This window comes from Gadus macrocephalus, chromosome 8 (genome assembly GCF_031168955.1).
Source record: "Gadus macrocephalus chromosome 8, ASM3116895v1".
NCBI lineage: Eukaryota > Metazoa > Chordata > Actinopteri > Gadiformes > Gadidae > Gadus > Gadus macrocephalus.
The window spans coordinates 22,591,921-22,611,467 of record NC_082389.1 but is presented as its reverse complement, the minus strand read 5'-3'; the positions used below and the strand labels follow the sequence as shown (position 1 = coordinate 22,611,467).

General features: G+C 46.9%; 1 protein-coding gene across 1 annotated transcript in view; it reads right to left on the bottom strand.

Moving 5' to 3' along the window:
• ephb3a (eph receptor B3a) overlaps positions 1–19,547 on the bottom strand; it is a 55,971-nt gene that overhangs the window by 19,576 nt on the left and 16,848 nt on the right. Inside the window, exons 2-7 of the mRNA XM_060059913.1 lie at positions 16,216–16,280; positions 10,940–11,612; positions 7,164–7,319; positions 4,527–4,862; positions 3,491–3,615; positions 2,482–2,638 (exon numbers count right to left, since the gene is read on the bottom strand). Of these exons, the coding sequence (XP_059915896.1) occupies positions 2,482–2,638; positions 3,491–3,615; positions 4,527–4,862; positions 7,164–7,319; positions 10,940–11,612; positions 16,216–16,280 (1,512 nt within the window). The remainder of the gene's footprint in view (positions 1–2,481; positions 2,639–3,490; positions 3,616–4,526; positions 4,863–7,163; positions 7,320–10,939; positions 11,613–16,215; positions 16,281–19,547) is intronic.

Here is a 19,547-nt window from a genome sequence, read left to right as displayed (position 1 = left end):
AACTGTAATCAGAAAACGCGGTTATATGCTATAGACCCTGGAGTATCGGTGTTATAAAGGCTGCGACGAATTTCGAATGTGGAATAGATGGCCAATGTGAATAATATACGTGTGGACTGCTGAAGAGGTAAAACTTTTCCTTGCTCTCATCGAAGAAGAAAAATACATTACAGCTATTTTAGATGGAAAACAACGCAATTCCATTATATATCAGGACCTAAGAGAGCTTGTTATCAAAAGGATACGACAAGCCCTGGAATGTGTGTAGTTTTTCGCTCCAACCACTTGATGGAAACCAAATTCGAATTTCTTTTTTGCGAACTTTCTAAAGATTCGTATCACCTTTTAGATGGAAAAATGACTACTGTGGGGACCAATCAAGGCATACCCACATTCTGCATTTAAAAGACTATCATCAACTTAAAGAGAGGAATATGAGAGAGAGAGAAATAGAGAGTAATATGAGAGAGAGAGAGAGAGAGAGAGAGAGAGAGAGAGAGAGAGAGAGAGAGAGAGAGAGAGAGAGAGAGAGAGAGAGAGAGAGAGAGAGAGAGAGAGAGAGAAAAAGACCATCAGGGTTATTCCACCCTGGATTAACCCACGGCCACATTGATGCAATACCTGACTAATAGGGATGGGCAAAACTATTCTTTTCCGGGAAACAGTTCTTTCAGTTCCGTTCACTATCAGGATTCATTCGCGTGATTCGTTTGTTTGATTCGTTCGTTCGTTAAATCAGATTACGTTTATTACCCCCCCCCCCCTTTGCTTATAAGTATTGGGTACGCCCGCCAAATAAGGCTTTTTCACAGCCTGCCCTACCATAAGGGTACTGTCGGTGGACGAAATGCCAAATATAATTGAGCTGCGCCAAGCCACACCGAATCGAGCCGCACGTGCGGTGGAAAGGTGGGGGAATAAAACAGAGACGAAAAAAAGTTTTCAGTCATGGTGCGCTTCGGAACACAAAATAAGCGAATTTCTGTAGCATTGGCTTATACGACGCAGTTCGACCATTTCCATGGTAGGTAAAATACTTAATTAAAGCATGCAATTGTGTTGCAGAACAAAATAAAACGAAAACGTATAAAGTGCTTGCATGATATTGAAGCCTAGAGCAACTGTTAGTTAACTTGTGTGGCGGTGCCTTGTCATTTGTTTACCCATGTGCCATGGCAACGCGATTGCTACCTGCTGTAGTACTCTCATTGGCTGAATCTTTGAGAACGTTTTAGACTCAATCTACATAAGGTTGCGGGGAGATGGAGCTCTGTTTATTTGTATATTTTATTTACGTGACCATATTTTTGTTTTATGTAACAAAAAATAAAATAAAGAATCAAAGAATCAGATCTCTTGTTTTGGGAATCAGTTATCATCGTTCACCTTCGGGATTCGTTCGTTGTGAACGAATCGTTTGCGACCGACCCATCCCTACTGACTAATATGTAAACTGTGAACGTATCAGTGGTACATGCGCCTCCTGTGGAGAGAGACCCTCCTTACTGTGCAGGCTTGGCTGAGAGAGAGAACCTCCTTAAGGCTTAGTTATGGTTCCACGTCGATGCAACGCAAGGGGGTTTACGAACCCATTATGTCCTTGCGGATCCTCCTTACGTCCAATGCAAGGGATGCCTCCCAAAAATTCTAACCTTGCGTCCAGGCAACACAGCAGCAAGGGCTGTGATTGGTCCGCTTACTAAAACCCGACGCATAACCAAAACAGGTTCACGACTGCGTCGAAGCGTCATTGTGCTCATTGCGTTGCATCGACGTGGAACCATAACTGAGCATTAACTGTGCAGGCTGGTGTTGAGAGAGAGACCCTCCTTACTGTGCAGGCTGGTGTTGAGAGAGAGACCCTCCTTACTGTGCAGGCTGGTGCTGAGAGAGAGACCCTCCTTACTGTGCAGGCTGGTGCTGAGAGAGAGACCCTCCTTACTCTGCAGGCTGGTGCTGAGAGAGAGACCCTCCTTACTGTGCAGGCTGGTGCTGAGAGAGAGACCCTCCTTACTGTGCAGGCTGGTGCTGAGAGAGAGACCCTCCTTACTGTGCAGGCTGGTGGCGAGAGAGAGACCCTCCTTACTGTGCAGGCTGGTGCTGAGAGAGAGACCCTCCTTACTGTGCAGGCTGGTGTTGAGAGAGAGACCCTCCTTACTGTGCAGGCTGGTGTTGAGAGAGAGACTCTCCTTACTGTGCAGGCTGGCGTGAGAGAGAGACCCTCCTTACTGTGCAGGCTGGTGGCGAGAGAGAGACCCTCCTTACTGTGCAGGCTGGTGCTGAGAGAGAGACCCTCCTTACTGTGCAGGCTGGTGGCGAGAGAGAGACCCTCCTTACTGTGCAGGCTGGTGCTGAGAGAGAGACCCTCCTTACTGTGCAGGCTGGTGTTGAGAGAGAGACCCTCCTTACAGTGCAGGCTGGTGCTGAGAGAGAGACCCTCCTTACTGTGCAGGCTGGTGCTGAGAGAGAGACCCTCCTTACTGTGCAGGCTGGTGCTGAAGTCCATGGGGTTGCTGTAGCGTCCGTAGCCGGCCACGGTGCGCGCCCTGACCTGCACCACGTAGGGCGTTGCCGCCCTCAGGCCCTCCACCTTGGCGGAGCTGTGCTGGGCGGTCACGGTGTGGGACATGCCCTGGCCCTGCAGCAGAGTACGTCATCAACGATCATTAACCCCCTCCTAGTTCTCCATAAGCCAGGGAAGGTCACGCTAATCATCGGGGGGCTGCTTGATTGCTGACATTGTGGAACAAAGATGACAAGCAATAAAAGACACGAAGAGACTGTCCCCCCCCCCACAAACACCAGCTTTAAGACCACTCAGTTGTCAAAATTAGTTTATTAACGTGTTTTAATTAACGTTTGCACAAATATATATTTATTTTACATTTAGAGCACACGCTCCATTTCGGAGGGTGCGTATAGTGTGCTGGGCTTGTTGATATAGAAAGATAATCAAAGCAATAAAGAATAGCTTGCATGCGCTCTAAATTGATCAATGTTTGCAATGTTTGAAATTGCAGCTTGTTTATCATGGGTGACTCGGTTCTGACTTTGATTCTCACTATGGATTTAGAACCTCTAAGTATCTAATTTAGAATTGTCGATGATATTTCTCTGCCTTTTACTGTGATTACTAAAGCTGCACATCTATATTTCATCTGATACAGCACTGAGGTCAAAGCAACATCCCAACACCATAATCGAAGAAAGAATCGTGCAAAACGCAGTCTCCAAACAAATATGCATTCGTCTTCAATACATGCGGCCAATCCCTCGCATCAGGGGACAGTTTGATAAAGGCACGATATGAAAACCAAGGCCTCTTTTAGTCCGATAATCAGAATCGACCTCTGAAAGTGTTATTTACATTTTGAATACATCAACTTTTGGTGGAAATCTTGTTCCAGCAACTTGCCCGCTAAATCCCCTCCCGTAAACAGAGGATGCACATTCCAAGCCTGATAAGACGGTGACCTATATGGTGGCTCACCCTCTCGTAGTATTTAATCTCGTAGTCCAGGATGACTCCGTTAGGCGTCTCCGGGGGCAGCCAGGACAGACTCAGGGTGTCCGCCGTGGACTTCATCAGGTGGACGGTGGGCACGGCCGAGGGGGCTGGGGTCAGACAACACACACACACACACACACACACACACACACACACACACACACACACACACACACACACACACACACACACACACACACACACACACACACACACACACACACACACACACACACCACACTGAGTAACAGAAACCAGGAAAATACAGGATATAAGTGGTTTTGTCATGCAGCAGCTCAGCTGATCTCCAGCAGGTCTCCCCTTCACCATCTGCCGGGTTCTATTGATCTGTGTGTGTGGCTCTAATGGAACTTAATTGACAATCAGCGTCAGAGGGTCCATAAACCCGGTGTTGGGGGGGGGGGGGCAAGCCCAGGCTTAACAGAGGACGCAGGATGGAATGACAATCACCTAAAGGTGCTAAGTGTTAATGGTAGTGTGTGAACATATCATATTTACAACATTTCATATATATATGTGTGTTTACATACATAAAGAGGAAGGGCTGGTGAAAGAGGAGCTGAGTTATGGGACAGAGTGTAAAGTAATGTAAGAATGGGAGGAGATGACGGTCGATGGAATGGAAATAAACCTGACATTGAGCGTGTGTGATGGCATATTTCATCTGTGCTGACAGTAACTCAGTTAGAGGTGGCAACAGAGTGGCATGCTTCATGGTCGTAACAAATCCTAAAGGAAACCTTCATCGCTTCTTCTTTGCAATATCTAATGTATTAAGACTCTATGGTTCTGGAGGATTTTAAATAAATATGGTAAAATATCTGCCCCACAAACTGACTGATATTTGCTACCTAGCATGGGCATCTCCACTGATAACTGGTTGATCCCCTCCACCCGTACCTCACCGGGCGCTACAGTGAGGCCAAGCGATTGGCGAGGCCAAGCGCCTCGCCATATCCTGCTGTCCGCTACCCGTCGGGCCCTGGGTGCCACTCACCGGCCTGGTTGGTGGTGATGTTGACGGTTGAGAAGCGCGGTGCCAACGCCGTCTTCCCCGAGACACCGTTGACAGCCTGCACCTCGAAGCTGTACGGCGTGTGGGCCAGCAGATTGCGCACCACCACCTTCCTCTGGCGCAGGCCCAGGCGCCGCGGGGCGATGTCCACGTTATCGTCACAGCGCGTGCATGGGACCCCCCTGCTCAGGCACTTCTTGCAGACCACGTTGTAGACCAGGTCGCTGCGCCCCCCCGTGTCCACAGGCTCGTCCCACTCCAGGGAGAGCGACGTCTCGTTGACGCTGGAGATGACGTTCTGCGGCGAGGAAGGGATGGCTGGGATACACACACACACACACACACACACACACGCACACACACACACACACACACACACACACTGATGTTAATACACACATGAATATATACACATCAACACAGATTTACACATAGGAATCCACACACACACACACATCGACATGCAGCCATACACACACACACACACACACACACACACACACACACACACCCTCACATTGCGAAATACTCCCACAAAAAGATAGACAGCACACACAAATAACATGCTCATATACAGAAAAAGACAGATGAATGCCGATTTGCACAAACAGACACACAAACAGAAATAATAACACACGGATTAAGAATACACACACAAAAAAACATACAGAAAAAACAGTACACCACACACACACACAGACTGACAAAGACACAAATGTAGAAATACGCTAAACAGACACCCACAGTAACCTAAGCGCACACAACAGCATATGTAAATGTGTTAAAATGAAGAGATCAGACCAGGGCTGATCGGAGTGTGTCTCTGTGTGCCAAGCGCTACAGCCTGTCTACGCCCCACCAACGCAGCCCTGTTTAAACAGCTACTTAGGATTCTCTCTACAATGGAATAATCCTACCCCTTAAAGCCTCTACATTCACTCCCTCTGCTCATCGCTGCTCTTCAAGGCGCCGAGCAACATCTTTGGAATGAAGGGAACCAAACTGAACATCCCTGACAAGCTCCCCAGGGAGTCACGCTGGAACAGGGAAGAAGGAAAAGGAGGAGGAGGAGGAGGAGGAGAAGAAAGGGCGGGCGTGTTCCTCTAAAAACATTGCTGTTTTGTTAAATGCTAGGAATTAAATAAACAACAGTCATCCTGACTTGGTTTTGCTAATGGCCTGAGAGCAGATGCCGGCATCCACGCAACAAAGGGTTCAAAGTCTTTGTCTCTCTATCCACAGTATCTCTATCCACTATTCAGGGTTGAGGTCCTGGGCATCCTCTGAGAGAATTCATATTCTGGAGCCAGCTTATCTCCACGACGACCAGATGTGCCCTGTGGGAGAGCAGGTTGCTGAAAAAAGGCAGACTGGAAGAGGACGACCAAGGTCTCAGGGGAGAGTGACCATGACATATTTTTAAACCAATCAGCGGCGTATGAGCGAGTTAGTTCCCCAGCGCTCCGCGGGATGGACCCTTCCCACTCCTAACCAGATGATGGCGTGCAGAAGGAAGGGATGTAACTAAGTAACACTACCGCTATGGCGTCGACAGGTGTCAACATTCCTCTACTCCCCAAGACAACGTCTACTGTCTCACTGAGGCCAAACCCACGCTCTCCCCTGAGGCCACACCAACACTCTCCTCCTAATGAAGCAGACCCAGTCATCTAACCCCCAGGCTGCTGGGGACTTGTCATCTAACCCCCAGGCTGATGCTAAAACAGTTATCCAAAGAATGACTTGCAAAAATAAAATACTTATTTCCAGCGTGGTCCTTAATAGGGCCAACCAAAACCACAAACACACACAAAACACACTCTTCCACAAACTCACTGGCTGTAGCGACACACGAACAAGGCTAGCTGACACACACAAAAATACATGCAGTACATAGAGAACAAAGCTTGGACTAAGAGCTGCAGCAACTAGGCTTTGTGTGTGTCACAGTGTGAAAAAGATGGAGATTAAATAGGGGAGTGAGAGAGAGAAAATAAGAGAGAAAGAAATAAGAATGAGACCAATAAGAAAGAAAGAGAGAGAGAAAGAGATTGCGTGTGTGAGTGTGTGCTTTACTGTACTCCGGTCAATGTCACAGTCCAAAGTGTTCCTGTGAACAGTGGTCTGCTGTCACAGGTGTGTGTGTGTGTGTGTGTGTGTGTGTGTGTGTGTGTGTGTGTGTGTGAGTGTGTGAGAGAGAGAGAGAGAGAGAGAGAGAGAGAGAGAGAGAGAGAGAGAGAGAGAGAGAGAGAGAGAGAGAGAGAGAGAGAGAGAGAGAGAGAGTGTGTGTGTGTGTGTGTGTGTGTGTGTGTGTATGTGTGTCAGCCCTGGGGAGAGACTCCAGGCCTGACGCAGCACATGGCGTTTAACAGTCATTGCGGAGACCTTTTTGTATGCTATGCTGCCTCTGGGTAACTTTCTATAAGGGCCAGACCAATGATAACCTCTAATTAAACCGACCGGATGTCTTCCAAAAATCATATACACACTCTCTCTGTATTCTCTGTCTGACGCACCATCTTCTAAAAATGTGTAAAATGTCAATCCAATCTACTGGATCTCTGCTGCTGTGAACACATGAAGTGCGCAGCGGGCGGAGCGGAGGAGCAGGGGACTCACTGGTGCAGGCGGTGTCGGGCGGGTCGCTGTCGGCCCGGGAGAAGCCCGTCAGGCAGGGGCAGACGTTGACGCCCCGGGTGGCGGCCCGGCTGTTTGGGGGGCACGGGGAGCAGGAACCCTCGCCATACTTGGACTTGAAGGTACCGGGACTGCAGGCTGGGAGCCGATGGGGTGGGAGGGGGAAGACGAAGGTAAAGAAGAAGGAGAAAAACAAAAATCCAACCATACAATGTTATTGTCAAGCGTATGTCAAGACACACTGAAGGCTGAGGGCCGTCACACATCGCCTGCTTCAGAACAGGACTCTGGATCACTGCTGGTTCTGGAGGAACCTCTTTGTGATAGAAGTTAGACTGCGACTGAATCAGAGGCTTTATCTGTCCATCGGTGGTCTGTCTGTCTGTATATTTCTCCGTCTCCCACTCCTCTTCTCATTCTCTGGAACAGATGACATTAATCTTCCCAGAAAAAGGAGTTCTACACTGACAGGTAAATTCCAGGGTGAGAAAGAAGAGAAAGAAGGGGGAGGAGGAGGATCACGATGATGGACTGTTGACAGTAGATTGTGGTTGTCGGACTGAATGGAGCAAGGAGAGAGAGAGAGAGAGAGAGAGAGAGAGAGAGAGAGTGAGAGAGAGAGAGAGAGAGAGAGAGAGAGAGAGAGAGAGAGAGAGAGAGAGAGAGAGAGAGAGAGAGGGGATGCATTTGACCAATAAATCATGGTTTCTTCTGTCATAAGGCCTCAGCAGACACACCATGGAATGCATCTACAATACACCTGCAATATACCTTCAATATGCTTGGCTTCAGCTTGTATCCCTATCAGCAGCACGATAATAAAACCAGCCAAAACACAACCAATTCACATTATATATGTTACGTCAAACCATTTAATTAGATGTGGTGATATTATGGAAACATAAAACATTAAATATATACATGAATAAGAAATATTAATTATAATTATAATGTTTAATATTTAGCAATTATCAATTTGACTAATAATTTATTAGAAATAAATTAAATAAAACAAAAAATTATTAGAATAACCGCAAACATGTAAAGGGTAAGGTTATTTGTATATTATATCAGTGTTTCCCCCAGCACTGTATGGTTAAGGTGGCCGCCTTAACAACAATAGGGCCTGCCTTGACTACCAATGTATAAAAAATAAAATAACAATATTACAAATATATATAAATATATAAAAAAACATACTATTTTTTTTTTTATTATTATGCATTAACAAAGCCCAAAACTCTAAAGGTAAAGAAAGCAGACTGCGAACCGAAACCCTCAACGAAGAACCCCCCCAACCCCCCACACCTTGACCACCTTGACTAAGACATTTTCTGGGGGAAACACTGTGTATGTTTCTATGAATATAAATGAACAAAAAAAAGAATAGCACAAATAAATAAATAAATACATAAATACGTATATATCAATAGGTCTGCGAGTTCACAGAACCTTCAGAAGCTCCTCGAAAGGAGCATTAGCACGTTAGCACGTTAGAAGGTTAGCAAACTAGCACGCTAGGGATGTCGGAGTGACAGACGCAACCTTACGCCCCTCCCCCCTGAGGAAGACCCACCCAGCATTCACCCTCCAACACTTCAACATTCCTGACTCATTGTGTAAAACTGTGGCTCTGGGAACATCTGTACTCCCAGCATGACGGCTCATAAAACCAGTTAGGGGAGAGAGTTGGAGGGGGGGAGGAGGAGAGGAAGGATGAGACAAAGAGAAAATGGAGATTGAGGGAGGGAGAGAGAGAGGGAGGGGGAGAGGAGAGGAGAGGAAGAAATAGATAGAGAGAGGCGGAGAGAGGGAGGGAGAAAGATGAGCGAGGGAGGAGGAGAGGAAGAAAGAGATAAAGAGAAAAGGGGGATTGAGGGAGGGAGAGAGAGAGGGAGTGACATGGAGAGGGAGAAAGGAGTGAAGAGGAGACAGCTGGGGACGGAGGGAGATGAAAAGAGAGAGATTCAAAGAGAGAGACAAACATAGGGGTTGAGGTAGGGGAAAGATTAACCAGTTAAGCTAAGTGGTTCTTGAGTTGGAACGTACATTCCATTCGGATGTCACTTCCAGGGGGATCTCGGAGGGTAACGGCCCCCAATCGTACTTCTAAAAACAGCCGGTGAAGAATCTGAGCTGAGGAAGATGATACCGGTGGTGGAGATTCACAGGACTCCGCGACCCTGCTCCCCTCGGTGGTCTGAATAACACCCCCTTCCCACACACCACATCCTCTCCTCCTCCTAGGTTTGTTTGTTTCTCTTCTTGGTTATCTATTTTTAAACGGTGCAGAATGCCCACCCTGCCTGGCTTTAGTCCATGAACCTCCCCCTGGTGGGCAGGGGGAGTTCCTGTTCTCTGCTGCATCACAAAATACGCCCTAAGCCTCTCTCTCTCTCTCTCTCTCTCTCTCTCTCTCTCTCTCTCTCTCTCTCTCTCTCTCTCTCTCTCTCTCTCTCTCTCTCTCTCTCTCTCTCTGGTGTGTGTCTGTCCTCCCTCCCCCTTCCTCCCCTCTCTCTCTCTGGTGTGTGTGCAAGCGTAAGCAGCTCTGCTGCCGCTGCCGCAACCGCTGCCACCGCCACCGTAACAAATGAAACGTCGGGGTGATTAATGTTGCCACAGTGATGTTGGCTCAGGCCAGTGTGAGTTGTGTTAATGAGTGTTGGCTGCCTGTAGATTAACTAACGTTAGGCCGCCGAGGAAATCACACTTCCTCCTCATCCCTCCCTCCACCCCCCACCGCCGCCACCTCCACCACCATCCCCCACCGCCGCCACCTCCACCACCACCACCACCCCCATCACTACCACCACCACCACCACCCCCATCACTACCACCACCACCACCCCCATCACTACCACCACCCCCATCACTACAACCTCCACCACCACCACCACCCCCATCACTACCACCACCACCACCCCCATCACTACCACCACCACCACCACCACCAGCCCCCCCATCATCAACCCCAGCATCACCACCTCCAGCATCACCACTTCTGCAACCACACCACCGACACAAGCAGCACCACCACCTAGCCTGAATCCCAAGGCTTTTAACCTTGAACCTCAAGCGGCCGCAGTCGTGCTCTGTGGGTCCGTGTTGAGCTACCGCCGCCTAGGTGCGACGGCGACATTGTTTTCCTTTTTTTCCTGTAGCCCCTCTCCCTCTCTGCCGCTGCTCGTGCCTAGCACTGTGCCTGTCTCTCTACACGTTGGCAATTCACACCCTTTAACCCTCGCTAACTGCTCTCCTCTCTCTCCTCTCCCTCTGTATTGATATATATCCCCTCTCTCTCTCCTTCCTCTCTCACCTCTTTCTTTGTCGCTCACATTTTCTCCCTTCCTTCTCAGTTTTTCAGAAACAGCTCTCTGTGTATTCGGCCTTGGAAAACCTCTCTTTCACGACAACTCTGCTTGCCTCCTCTCAACAAACCAATGGCGCTCCATTTTGAGCCTCCCCCACACCTCTCCTCTCCTCCCTTCTCGAGGGAGGGAGGAGGGACAATATTTGTATGCTGCTCTTCTCTGCAACACCTCATCAATTCATACTCTCCTCTCCCTTCCTCCTCCCTCCCTCCCCATCCTTTTCAGCCAACACACAATAAACGCAGAGAGGTGGGGATGGCGGGGGGGAGGGGGGGGGGGGGGTAGCAGATGACTTGACACTGAGCATATAAAGGAGCTTTAGCTAAATCACCAAAACCCAGGCAGGAGTCTAGTTAATCAGACACACACACACACACACACACTCACCCTGGCACTGTGTGTTTTCGCCGGACGGCTCGAAGCCGGCGATGCAGGTGCACGAGCCCACCGGGACCATCCACTCGCCATCCCCGTTGCAGTACAGTTTGAGCGGCACGGACACCTCCATGGCGCTGGAGACACAGGCTCCCGGCGCAATCACCAGCGAGGTGGCCTCCGCGCCCGTGGCCGTCTCGGGGAACACAGCGAAGTTGGCGATAGTGGTGGAGCACTTCTTGAAGAAGACGCGCACGGAGATGAGCGACATGCAGGCGCCCAGGTCCTGGAAGGCCAGGTAGAAGCCGGCCTTGGAGAGTGGCCCGAAACTGCGCAGCTTGGTGTTGATGCGGCCCGCCTCCAGCAGGGAGAAGCTCTCGTCGGGGGCGATGGTGTCCACCTTGACATAGGGGTTCTCTCGGAACAGGGGGCTGGCGTCGGTGGCCGTGTCCCCATCTGCCTCGTAGTAGAACAGGTTGAAGGTCTCCTTGCAGGAGCCCGGGATGTTGGGGATGCTGGCGCAGTCCCGCACCGAGAACTTGAGCTCCACGTAGACGCGCAGCACGGAGCGCCGCGGGATGAAGTCGGTTCGAAGCCAGTTGTTCTGGTTGGGCTGGCGGACGTTGCACACCTGGTAGGTTCTGATGGGGCTCATGGAGTCGTCGTAGCCGCTCACTTCCTCCCACTGGGCCAATAGGAGCAAATAAGCGCACATTTGAATAAAAGTAGAGTGTTTGAAACACATGTTAGAAACAGCAAGGGGTGATGCTAGCTGGGAGTGCATACTGGGTATGTGGGTTGGGGAAAGTAGGTCTTCAAACAATGGAGCCAGATGTTCGGTCCATACAGATGTTGAATCCAATCCACCAAATTTCAATTTCACGGCGAAATACAAAAATTATAAAATGTGAAAGAAACACATAATACTGCTGTTTTAACTACAAAAACAGACACCAACATATTAATGCAAACCTAGACACACAAGCACAAAGGCACACAAGGCTATGGTGGTTTTAGCTGCAAATTAAAACCGTTTTCAGACATGTCCTCCGCATTTTTTTCGAAGATTCGACCCTGAGGGTGATTCAAACTTGATGCGACACCGATGCGGACATCGGTGTCGTTCAGACATCAGTCAAATCTCCGGGTGGTTTCGGGGGGAGGCTTGCAAGGAGCGGGATATTTCGTAGGGTCTAATGGTGTGTTTGAGATGGCTCGTAACTCACCCGCACGAGTTGCAAGTTGGAAAATCTCCCAGCTCTACTTGCGGCATTTCACCGAGCCATGCCCCATTTTGGTCGTAATATTTCGGGATTGTGGGAGTCCATCGAGTTCAGTGAGGTTAACCGTATGACTCTGCAAACAAAGGTGGCTACGCCCATAATGAGATGTATTTAATTATTAATTTTTTTACCATGTTGGTCATTTTAATGTCGATTTCAAATGCTCTTACACACTGATAACATTGCTGCTTTAATCTGGTTTGTATTTGAGCTGGTTTGCTAAAGAGGCTAATGTAGATAACTATAAATAGCTATTCACTGTTCTTTCCCGACTTGTCGTATATTGATGCAAAGAAAGAAAGACGGGAACGTTATAACTGCTACAAGCCAGGAAATAACGTCACAAGATCAACTCGTGCGGGTGGTGTACAATGCATCTGGAACACACGACAAGTTTGCAAGAGGCGGGATAAGTGTGGCCGCTGTAACTGCACTGTACTACCAAGAGGCAGGCATGGAGGCCGAACGGGCCAAACTCATCCCGATCATCTTAAATGTTATATTCTGTTGGTCTATTCTCCTGATATTCTCCGGCTGGGCCGTATGTCTGAACAACATGTCCTGACATTTGTACCCTGAAATTCTCCTGAAAAAATACCACCCCTGAGGTAGTATTTACTCTGGAGAAAATGTAAATTACATTATGTGTAAATGTCAAGTAGAAAGTCTGTATATCTCACATCACTTGAGTGGGCTTGTTGATGACGGCTCTTTCATGCGTCGTATGTAAATAATAAATAATAACATAAATAATTTGTCCCTAACTCATGCTCCATTCTTTCATCTATGCTTTGGATGTTGTGGATGCAACGGAGTATACGATGCATCGTTGCAGCAACATTTAAGATGATCGTGATGAGATCTGCCCGTTCTGCTTCCATGCTGTCTGTTGTCAAACCACAGTAGTGACAGCAGCTGCGTTTATTCTGCATCATATCCCACCCCTTGTAAGCCCACCTCCCAAAACAAGCCGGAGATTCTACTGATACTACTGACACCGATGTACACATATAAAGCATCAAGTCTGAATCACCCTCAGGGACGAATCTCCTGATGTAGAAATGCTGAAAAAATGCACAACGGCTAGTAAACAAAATAACAAAATTGTAAAAGCACCAGGACTATTCTCCTATCCACTGAAAACTCAGAGTATACTGAAAATAGTATACTAAAGAGGATACTAAAAAAGTTTACACAAAGAGTATCCTGTAGTTAGCTAACTAAAAAGAGTACACTAAAAGAGTGAATATGAGAATACTAAAATAGTATACTGAAAACAGTACACTGAAAATAGTATACTAAAAGAGTATACTGAAAATAGTATACTGAAAATAGTATACTAAAAGAGTAAACTGAAAATAGAACACTAAAAGAGTATACTAAAAGAGTATACTGGCTGTTTAATGAAATATCTTGGTTGAAACTTCTATATCAGCACAATTACAGATATTGTTAAAAAAAATATATATATGACCCAAAACACATAGGCCTATTTACATCAAGCATATTACCAGCCAGTGCCTAATAAGCATAGTTGAAAAACAAACCTGACCCAATAATAACTTGGCTGACGTTACCGAGAGATGTCCGGGTAATGAGTTTATCTTCCAACGTGCCCTGTATGCACACTTGTGTTTATTCATTAAAGGGCTTCTCTGTATGTGCTGTCATCAGTCCCTGATTGCACCATGTCAACACTCGGAGAGTCTTCAATTTAAGTGGAATACATAATTCTTGCCCTCGCTCCCTTTGCTTCAGAATGTTTGCATTGAGTATATTTACTAAACTGGGCTGATTTGGAGGGCAGCGGCCTGTCTCTGCGATTCTTTCCAGCTTGGAAAAATAAAAGATCTAAAGGACGAACTTGACTGCCTTCAGTGCATCAATATGCAAGAAATATGCCAGGAAATATGCCTGAATGTTTAATGTCAGCGCTTCTGAAACCCTTTGTACTCACTCTGTCTCTCTCTTGGAGAGCTTTCCACACTGCGCTACCAGCGCTAGAGTGATGGTTTCACTTTTAATGAGGGCTAAGGGCCAACAATGCCCAGAAAGTTAGAAATGTGAATGGTGATTAATTTTTGCCATAGTTATTTCCGTGCCTACTTGTACAGTTGGCATATAACATATTACTTTAAACCCTATGGGTATCTGTTGTGTAGCACATGGTTATAGAGTAGCAGTGTGAGCAGTTGTGAGTGATAGATAGATAGTTCAGCCATCTCTCAGTTGGTGGTCTGTCTCTCGTTGATTCAAGATCAGAAATAATAGTTAGCAGATATCTTGATTGTTTCTTTATTTGCATATTCAATGATTAATATAAACTGTGGAGTAACTTTATCACATTCTCCAATCAAATGATCATGAGATCATGAACAATTATTTCAAAGATGTCTCTTGATTACTGAGGGATGAAATAAACAAGAACAACAGGGCAATACCAGAATATAAATACAACACAACAAAGTATATGCATGCAAAACAAACCCATCCATTTAACAGAATGAACCCGATGACAAAGGGATTAATGGAAATAAATCGTCAAAAATCATCATGTTCAATTTATGAACATATTATAATTGTTAAGGTAACAATATGGTCCAATGTGGACGTGGCCTTGCAAGAAGTCAATCAATTTGCCATGTATAATCTCCCCCTTGCTTTGAAAGCCTTATTTCCATATAGAAGGAGCTTTCTTGCAATTGATTATTTTAACCCAGAGAAAAAGAATGCATGCAAGTCAATGCAGTTCTGGTAGCTTATGCACAATTTATTATCCAGAGAGAGAGCGAGAGAGAGAGAGTGAGAGAGCGAGGGAGTGAGACCACATTGATTCGATACCTGACAAATATGTTAACGGAGAATGTATCAGTGGTTCATGGCGCCTTCTTGTAAGATGGAGGTTATACGGTTATAAGCTGATGCCGGGACATTCAGAAGAGGAAGACGAAGAAGAAGAGGAAGATGAAGAAGAAGAGGAAGAGGGGGAGAAGATGGGCTGCACAAGATCGTTTCCATGGCAACCCACCCCTTTTCCATTGACTGACTCTGCGCTCACGTAGCAAAGACAAATTACCCCAGCCGGAGAGTGTGGAGAGGGGGGGGGCTTCTGTCAGGCTGTTAGCCCCAGGGTCAAATTCATGTTGCTTTATTTTCTCACCATTCATATTGGTGGTGAGGTGTGTGTGTGTGCATGTGTGAATGCGTGTTTGTGTGCATGTGCGTGCATGTGTGTGGATGAGGCTTTGTGTGCCTGCGTGCGTGTGTGTGTGCGTGTGAAAACCTTAACTCCTGCCTGTAATGCATTGTCGGCTGTTGGTTCTAACAGAGAGACATGTGCTTTAGGTTAGTTGGTCTTCAGGGTGGGCGGGCCGCGGGGATACAGACACCACTTTCCTTTACTCGCTTAAGGTTTTATTGTTATGTTTTTTTAAAATCAAGGTGTGTTTGTAATTAGGGGCTCTTTGGATTCGCGGGCTATGTCTCAGGACAATGCCGGCACTGTAGCGCCAACTTGTTTTTATTATTTTAAATACTAAAACTATACTTTATTGGCTCACAAAGCGCTGCCCATTGGCTCCCAGCATCCAGGGAAACAAAGATAAACACAGCCCTATATAAACAGAGATATTAAACGGTGGGGGGCGCAGACACAGGCTCATCCAGCACACAACACATGCTGTAAAATCGAACACAAGTCGAGACAAAACACACACACAAATAAATTGTTGAAACACTTTGCGTGGATGATTCGTAGTGAGCACACACAAATATAAATGGGAGTAAACAAGAAATAAAATCAAAATCAAAGCAGCCCACAGACATGTCGCACGCACGCACACACACACACACCAGATGAGCAAAGAATCGCACACACACACACACACACACACACACACACACACACACACACACACACACACACACACACACACACACACACACACACACACACACACACACACACACACACACACACACACACACACACACACACACACCTACCCCGCTCTCTGGGAAGGTGGTCCATGCCAGCTCTGTGGTCGCCCACCGACTGTCCATTAGGGTTTCTGGAACAGAGGAATGGGAGGGCTTGTCAACATAAGCGACAGCCATTATACAACAGCAGCGAACACACCATTGTCAGGGCTCTCTCTGTTTTCAACAGGTAATATTCTTTTCTTCTTCTTCACGACCCCTTAACGTCAGCCAGCCCCTCCCCCGGGGGCTGGGTGTAATGGCCATCAGGACACATTAGCCATCAGTAATAATTATAGCCTTCCTTAAACCAAAGGGTGTTTACGGTAGAACACACTTAGCCGCTTCTAAGACGTCAAGCATAACAGAAAACATTCACACTCAGAGTCAAGTATTTGTGAAAGACAGAGAATAACAAAAGCTTTTTCATCATCGCCATGATGGCTGCTATCTGCACGAGGACCCCAACCGTCACCCTTAATATTTGTTTGGACTAAACTGCTGACATCATTAATGTGTACAAATAAATACAATTAATTTGTATTTATTTGTTTCCCAATCATTTTGTTGCCAATCACGCACGCACACAAACACACATCCAAACACAGAAACCTTACTGTCACCGACTTGGCCAAACTGCAGGTGACCCTGATGTGTTCTGATCACCTGGGTGTTAAGGACTCCGTGTGTGTGTGTTGGGGGGAGGGGGTGGGGGGAGACAAATGGCCTCAGAGGCATGAGTCAACGTCCAGGATCAATGGACTTGGTTGGGAAGCGGCTCAGTTAGAGGTTGTCGGTTCCGTGCTCACGTGTTCATTACAACTTTGCAAAAGCAACTCAACAAGAGTTGCTTTGGCCCCCCCCCCCCCCCACACACACACACACACACACACACACACACACAAACCTCTCTCTGTTTTCCATTGTGTTCTGCAATACACCCTGACGTGTGTGGCATTGTACACATTGTGTAATTAAAGTTGTCACTATCCAAACCACGACATGATCCTTAAGCAAGGGGCTGGGTGGGTGTGTGTGTGTGTGTGTATGTGCGTAGTCAGGGGGGGGGATACTGTGGAGAGCAATCTGTTTGCATGTGGTTGTGAGCTGTGATTAAACCACCAGGGTTCGTCTCCTTTAAAACCTGTCTTCCACCTTGACAGAGATCTGCTGGGTAAACACCGGGGAGGGGCTCTCCCTGCGACCGCGCTACACTCTTAATGACCTACCAGGGCGGCAGTTGTAAATCGTTTAAAATGTTGAACCAGGCTTCATTCTTCTGTTGGGCGGATGCCACCAGAGCTTATTGTTTGCTTGTAATTAACTATTGGTTTTATCCAACAGGTCTTAGCCTGTCCAGGTCCTCGATGAGTGATGCTGCTAGAATGAATTCTCTCATTGAATCCGTCCCTTATCAGCCGTTCAGCTTGTTTAATAATTGGCTGATAATGCCATACTGATAAACACACATAGCCAACGTGTTTCATAAACAGTCTGTGCATTGCATGATCGAATGCCAACTGGAATATAAATTGTGGAGCATAGACACGACATGACGCCGGAGACACAGCGTGATACCGTAGACAACAGAGCCAAATTAATAGGTTTGAAAAGTGCTATTAATGAATGATGAAGATAATGAATAGGATTGATATGATAAATAATTACGATAGTAAATATGAAGAATAATGGGAAGAATAATGAATATTAATCGGATACGGTAGATGCTGTATGAGAGCAAAGATGCAGCGTGTTCAACAAGCCCGGTTAGCAGCGAGGCCGATGGGGAAGACAAGCGGGGTCAAACCCCTTAGCTGCTCAAGGGGCCCATAAGCATTCATCTACACCGGACACATGCTGGCCATGCTGCAGCACATCGTGACACACACACACAAGCTGTCCAGGGGCTGGCGGGGTAGTGGGATCCAGGGGGGTTCTGTTCTTCAAGACCCAACACTGCACTGCTTGTCTAGTGCACTGCCCCCCAAAGCCCCCCGTGGCTCCTCCTAGGAGGTGTGTGTATATTCACAAACACACACACAAATACATATGCATAAAAACTTGCGCTCACACACACACCAAATCTGTCTCTACCACAAGCTCAAATTCCATGCACTTTCTCTCTTAGAAACACACATATGCACACACACACACACACACACATATACTCATTCTCTTTACCACACACAAATACTTCCTTCATCAAACACACACATATAGAAACTGTATTCTCTCACAATCAATCTCACACACAGATTGACTCTCCCCCCCCCCCTCCTCCTCTCTCTCTCTCTCTCTCTCTCTCTCTCTCTCTCTCTCTCTCTCTCTCTCTCTCTCTCTCTCTCTCTCTCTCTCTCTCTCTCTCTCTCTCTCTCTCTCTCTCTCTCTCTCCTATGGCTGTTTGGCTTCCTTTGCCGTGAGGACCAAATTTGTGTCAGTCTCACCCGTCCCTCGTAAAACTTCAGCTGTGGTGAAGCGAGCCTCCCCCTCCACTCACCGTAGGGGGAGGGTGGTCTTCCACTGGGATCTGGTCCTATGAGCAGTATGCCTTTCCCAGCCTACCCCGTGGCATTTATTTGCATTTGATCGCCAGAGACAGAATGCCATCAAACTTGGTATTCTCAGTGTGCAGTGGAGAGAGAACACACACACATCCAAAAAACACCTACACACACAAATACCAAAACACACGTACACACACACACACACACACACACACACACACACACACACACATACACATACACATACACACACACACACACACACACACACACACACACACACACAAAAATACCCATACACAGTGTCATTCATGCACACACATAAAAACGAACACAAACTGATACAAACACACATGCACAGACACCCACACTTACACGCACACACTAACAGATGCTAATGTTTAATTCACTTTGTGAGCACGGTGCAATAGCTCCGATACTCACATCCAACCAGCGGGTGCATTAAATATTAACCGCCAAACATCGTCTCTGCTGATTGGAGCATGATCAAATAGGTCTCTATAAATAGGAATACAAAATGAACATTTTGGCTAAGACAAACTCAATGAGTTGAGAAAGGAGCAAGGATTAAAGAAAATAAGTTGCGTAATTACGAAGACCACTTGAGGTGAAGTTAAGCATCTTATCTCTGTGTGCAACAGTCTTCTCATTATGCTGATTTAGACGCTGGATATGCACATCTCAAACAAGTCAAGCTGACCTCATTCGCCGCTCCTTCAGGGATTTTTAGGTTTAGCATTTGTGGGGGGGGGGGGTCGACAAATTATCTGTTTGCATGTATGGATGTGTGAGGTGGAGGGGGGATGCAACTCTAATATGGGCATGATGATATCG